This window comes from Setaria italica, chromosome VI, assembly GCF_000263155.2.
Source record: "Setaria italica strain Yugu1 chromosome VI, Setaria_italica_v2.0, whole genome shotgun sequence".
NCBI classification, from domain to species: Eukaryota; Viridiplantae; Streptophyta; class Magnoliopsida; order Poales; family Poaceae; genus Setaria; species Setaria italica.
This window is the reverse complement of record NC_028455.1, coordinates 25,131,530-25,136,367: the sequence shown is the minus strand read 5'-3', so window position 1 is coordinate 25,136,367 and position 4,838 is coordinate 25,131,530. Positions and strand designations below refer to the sequence as shown.

Genomic DNA, 4,838 nt, shown 5'->3' with positions numbered 1-4,838 from the left:
CATGCGCCAAAAGACTCGTGTACTAGCAAGCCATGCGCCCTTGTTTATCTGTCGTCCTTGGGGCAGGCGCACACGACGCAAAGCCAAGAGCACGGGGCCAAGCGGAAGCAACCAAGCTCTCGATCAGTTCACGCATGGTGGTGGATCACTCATGGCGACAGGCGACACCTCGATTATCGACTGGAAGGAACGTGCGCCATCACATCCCATCCGTCAACAAGAGAGTAAAACAAAAGGAAGAAAGAGAAGGAAAAGCTAATGAGAGAAATATATGTAACCCGCTGTAATAAACAAAGTAACAATCAGCAGCATGCACACACGGACCGATCCGACCCTAGCTGCACCCAGCAGGTGCTACGACGACGACGACGACGACGACACAGTATAGTTCACCACCACGCTCATGCATGCACGGCTGCCCCTGCCTGCACACGAACGATATACCATTATGCATGCCTCCTTTACTTGTCTCTCCCCGGCCAGAACCCTCCTCTCTGTCGTCTCTCTCTTTTCTTGCTCTTCTTCGATCACCTGAGGTAACAGCTTGGTTGATGGATCGGAGACGACGACGAGCATTATTATCGGAGTAGTCAGGCGAGGAGCTCGGCCTTCTTGACCTTGGAGATGCTCTCAAGGACGCCGGCCGGCGACACGTGGCCCATCACCGTCACCTTCTTGCTCTCCAGGTCGATGCTGAACGACGTCACACCTGCGTTAATTAGTCATCGGCATCATCATCAACGTCATCCATTACGCCGTCAGGTAAGCAGGTTACTGAATTCAATTCATGAGCACGACGGCATCCATCTCTCTAGACTACGTTCTCCAGGTCTAGTTTCACCAGGGAGGGAGCTCAGCCCGACAGCCGCTGCAGACGAGACATGCATGCCGAGCCCTGCAGCAGCGACGTTGCATACTTATTATATGTATGATAAGCATTACGTGTATAGTCTGAGTAGTGTGTATCTCTGGACGTGCAGTGCAGACACGTGAGCCGCTGCCGTGTACGAGCGTCACCACGCTCCGGACTGGACGCGTACGGCGAGGGCGCGGGGCCCCACGCTCCAGCTCCACGCATGCATGCGAGCCCCGATCCTGGCCGGCCTCCTGAAACGCAAGAATTTTCAAAGCTTTGAGCTTCAAGTCCAAAGCGCAGGAATTTTGGACTTGAAGCTCAACACAACGCAAGAAGCTTTGAAAATTCTCCTACTGAACTATGCGTGCAGCGCAGCAAGCTCTATTCAGCAGTAGAGTGGTGGTAGCAATAGTTGCGTTTGATTAATGAGTATAGGATGGTGCCGATGGATGGATGGATCTGCTAAAAAGGGTGTCTCCCCAACTACCGGCTTGCTACTTGCGTTGTACCAGATGACCATGCATGTGGCAGGCTCTAACAGTACGGCTAGCTGATAATAGCTACTGCCGATCCCGTTCCTGTACACAGTGCCAGTGCATCCACAAACAGTAGGAGCTAGGATACAAGCACAATGGTTGAGTGAGAGATCTCATTTCAGGCCACCAAATAACCGCTCCTGTTTCTGCACTTCGATTAATTAGGATCAATCAATCCTGCATCTACCTAATGTGTTGTCCATCAGTTACTAGTGATTCAACTCAACTTAAGCAGAGGTAGCAGCAGCGTTCTAAACTATGCTGTTCATGGAGGTTTTTCAGTGAAGGAATGCCAAAAATGCGTTTCTTGTTGGGTTCGGCGGGTGTGCAGGCACGCATGCGTGATGCATGTGATGGGGTCTCCCGCTCCAGGTCGCGCACCACACTGCTGCACGCGCGCACTACGCGTCAGCGCTAGCGGGTCGTGGGCTCTAGTCTATACGGTGGACCGCGTCAAAGTAGTTCCCCTCCCGTGACGGCGAGTCCGTCCGTGCGCTTTGCACAAACGCCCGGCAACCTTTCTGAATTCCTGGAGCTAAATCAGCTGTTACTAATCCCGCTTATTAGCACTTCCTTACTCCAGCCCACAAGCAGCACTTTTCTTAATAACGTTGGCTAAAAATATCTAAAAAATATATAATCTAAAATGAAAAGGGTTACAAAAATATATAAATATGTATGCACAAGAATGAGCACCATATGCATGGAAAATCAAGCTACTCCCTCCGTTCCAAATTATAGTTCGTTTGGGTTTTCTAGATTCATGGATGTTATTATGCACTTAGATATACTCTATGTATCTAAGTGCATAATAAAATCTATGAATCTAAAGAAACTAAAATGATCTATAATTTGGAATGGAGGAAGTAGTAAGTATGACAAGAACAGATGGCACTTGCTTCTTGATGTTATTATGATGGGAAGGAGGAACGCCAAGAAAGTAGAACGAACGTACCTTCCATTTTGGAGATGTGCTTCCTGACTTTCCCTGCGCAGCCCTGGCAGTGGATCGCCACCTTCATCACCACCACCTGCATATACGCATGTACCACAGTGAGCAACAAGGAAATTTTTAGCCACCTTCTTTCCACAGTAGAGGGATCTTCATATAGCCAACTGTGTCATCGTCTATCTCGAGCAATAGTGGTAACTTTTGGGCTAGAGGCATGGACGATGGAGCATGCATATGGTCCACTGGGAACAGTGGCCTCTGTTACCGTCTCCAGTCTCTCACTACTCTCTGTCTGCGACGAGGGGGCACGCACTTATCCCCTCCCTGCTACACCTCTGCTGCTGCTGCTACGATATTGGATTCCTGGATGGTTGGGTTGGAGGGCTTGGAGTTGGAGGTTTGAGGAGCCCTCCACAGCTCCACTCTCCTCTCTTTTCAGTTTTTCACTGTGCTCTCAGCACGAGTCCTTTTTCGGCGTAAATGCCGTTGCTGTATCTCGCGTCTGTTACGTTTTGACCCCCAGCCCCAGCCCCCCCGTAAATGAATGAATACTCCTACTACTCCTGCCTCAGACGAATTTAATGGCTGCTGTTGCCAAGGGATTTATTAGTACTCTACTGCAGATAATTCCAGGGCCCCGGTGAGGTAATTTGATTAGCTGTTGAAACTGTCAGCTTTTCCTTTTTAAATTACTGCCAGCGACTGCGCGCGAGAGTGAGTTAATTGCGCCTGCATTCGTCAAAGGATTAACCTGCCAACGGTGTGTTTGTGTCTCACTAGCTGAATTGGAATGCTGACGACAGATGAAACAATCAAACAAGACACGTAACAGGGAGGTAACTTGTTAGTGTGCCTGTCAAAAAGATGGTTAATTTCTGGTCCTAGACGTTGGTAATCGCAAGCAAGCAAAGCATGAGAATCTTTTGTGTATCTTGGAGTAGTGAGTAACTAGTGATAGAAATCTTGAATTGAAATTTTTGGCGAACGGCAACTGAAACGAAAGTTGGCTACAGCCTACAAGGCAACTTTACAGCAGCAAATTAATGCTGTTGCTATGGTAACGGGAAAGGAAACGTGACGGCCGGGCCGATCGGTCAGTTACGTTTACGTACCTGGAGGACCTGGTCGCCGGGCGCCGCGACGGCGGCGGCGCTGGACACGCGCTTGGCGGCCGCCGCGAGGTCCTTGGCGGGGGCCTCCTTGGACGGGCTCTTGGTCACCATGGGCAGCGTCACGGCCACGGGCGCCGCCGCCCGGGCGGTGGCGCGCCGCCTGATCTCCACGCGCGGCTTGCACGACGCGGCGCTGGAGACAGCCACCGGCGGAGGAGGGGGCGCCGCGAACCGGCGGGACGTGGAGCGGCGGCGCTCGTCGTGGCCGCCGAGGCGCGCGTACCTGACGTCGTGCAGGGCGCGAGCGGCGGCGTCGTCCCCGCCCCCGGCGGCCACGATGGTGCGGTCGGCGCGGCGGGCCACGACCATGGACCGCGCGTCTCCCGGCACGCACACCGCCGTCGCCGCCTGCGAACGGCACAGCATCCCGCCCGCCCTCATGCCGCGCGCCGCCGCCCGGCTTCTTCACACCACCGAACGAACACGCCGCGCGGACCCTGACGACAGAGGCTTGCTAGCTTGCCACTAGCAGTAACGCGGTGGGCAGGAGGAGGAGAGTGATTTATCCAAGCGAGAGAGAGACAGAGAGAGAGAGAGGGAAGGAGAAAGGAGGGTGACGGAGAGGAGAAGGCGGCTCGGTGGGAGCTTAAAAGGAAGCGGTGGGAGGGAGGAGGGCGGCTGCTGCTGTGAGCGAGCGAGAGGAGGCGGAGGAGGAGGACAAAGGAGATGGAATCACGCTGGAATTAATGGGAGGGGTTTTGTAAGCAAGCTCACTTTCTCTCTCTAGCTTTTTCATTCTCTCGCGGACTCATGCCCGGCGCTTCCCTTGTAGCGTTGCGTCGCCGGTGAGACAAGATCGGAATTATTGCCCGGGCCACCAGATGTATTAAAGCACGAGAGCAGGCGAGCGGGGCATGGCATGCATGCCTGCCTCCCTCTGCAACAGCGCCTCGCCCTCTCTATCTGCGGCAGGTGCGCCCTGCCTCCGCCTGCCGCCGCCTGCGCCGCGACGGCGACGACGACGAAGACAAGGGGTGGTGCGGGCCGATCCGCAGGCCGGCGGGGCCGGCGGGCACGTATCTGACGTCACCCTCTCCCACCCCCCTCCGAAGCCGAGAGGCGCCTTTTACCGCGCCACAGCCTGGCTGCTCGTTTGTATTCTTGCTGCGGCAAGGTTTACATACACATGTCCGTCGGCGTCGGCGACATGTGACCCCCTGCGTTTGCAGACAGATCGATGCGAAAGACGTTTGGGGGGTTTCGCCCTGCCCTCCTCCCACCTGTTGTGTTGACAGGGATCCGAAGGCTTTCTTCCTTGAGATTTTTGTCCTAGGTCGGAGTAGACCACGGCTGGTCTGGTCTGTGAAAAATGCCTGAATGGT

The 4,838-nt window shown here is 54.2% G+C and overlaps 1 protein-coding gene across 2 annotated transcripts; it reads right to left on the bottom strand.

Moving 5' to 3' along the window:
• Positions 1–249: 249 nt before the first annotated feature.
• On the bottom strand, positions 250–4,562 carry LOC101786238 (protein SODIUM POTASSIUM ROOT DEFECTIVE 3). 2 transcript variants are annotated; one of them, XM_004973334.3, is made up of 3 exons: positions 3,457–4,402; positions 2,348–2,423; positions 250–709 (listed from the first exon to the last, which is right to left on the bottom strand). In XM_004973334.3, the coding sequence occupies exons 1-3, from the start codon at positions 3,895–3,897 to the stop codon at positions 591–593; spliced, it is 636 nt and encodes a 211-aa protein (XP_004973391.1). In that variant the 5' UTR covers positions 3,898–4,402; the 3' UTR covers positions 250–590. The 2 variants fall into 2 exon arrangements, with proteins under 2 accessions (XP_004973391.1, XP_004973392.1); XM_004973335.3 differs by lacking the exon at positions 250–709 and adding an exon at positions 716–895 and having other exon boundaries at positions 3,457–4,562.
• Between the last annotated feature and the right edge of the window lie 276 nt (positions 4,563–4,838).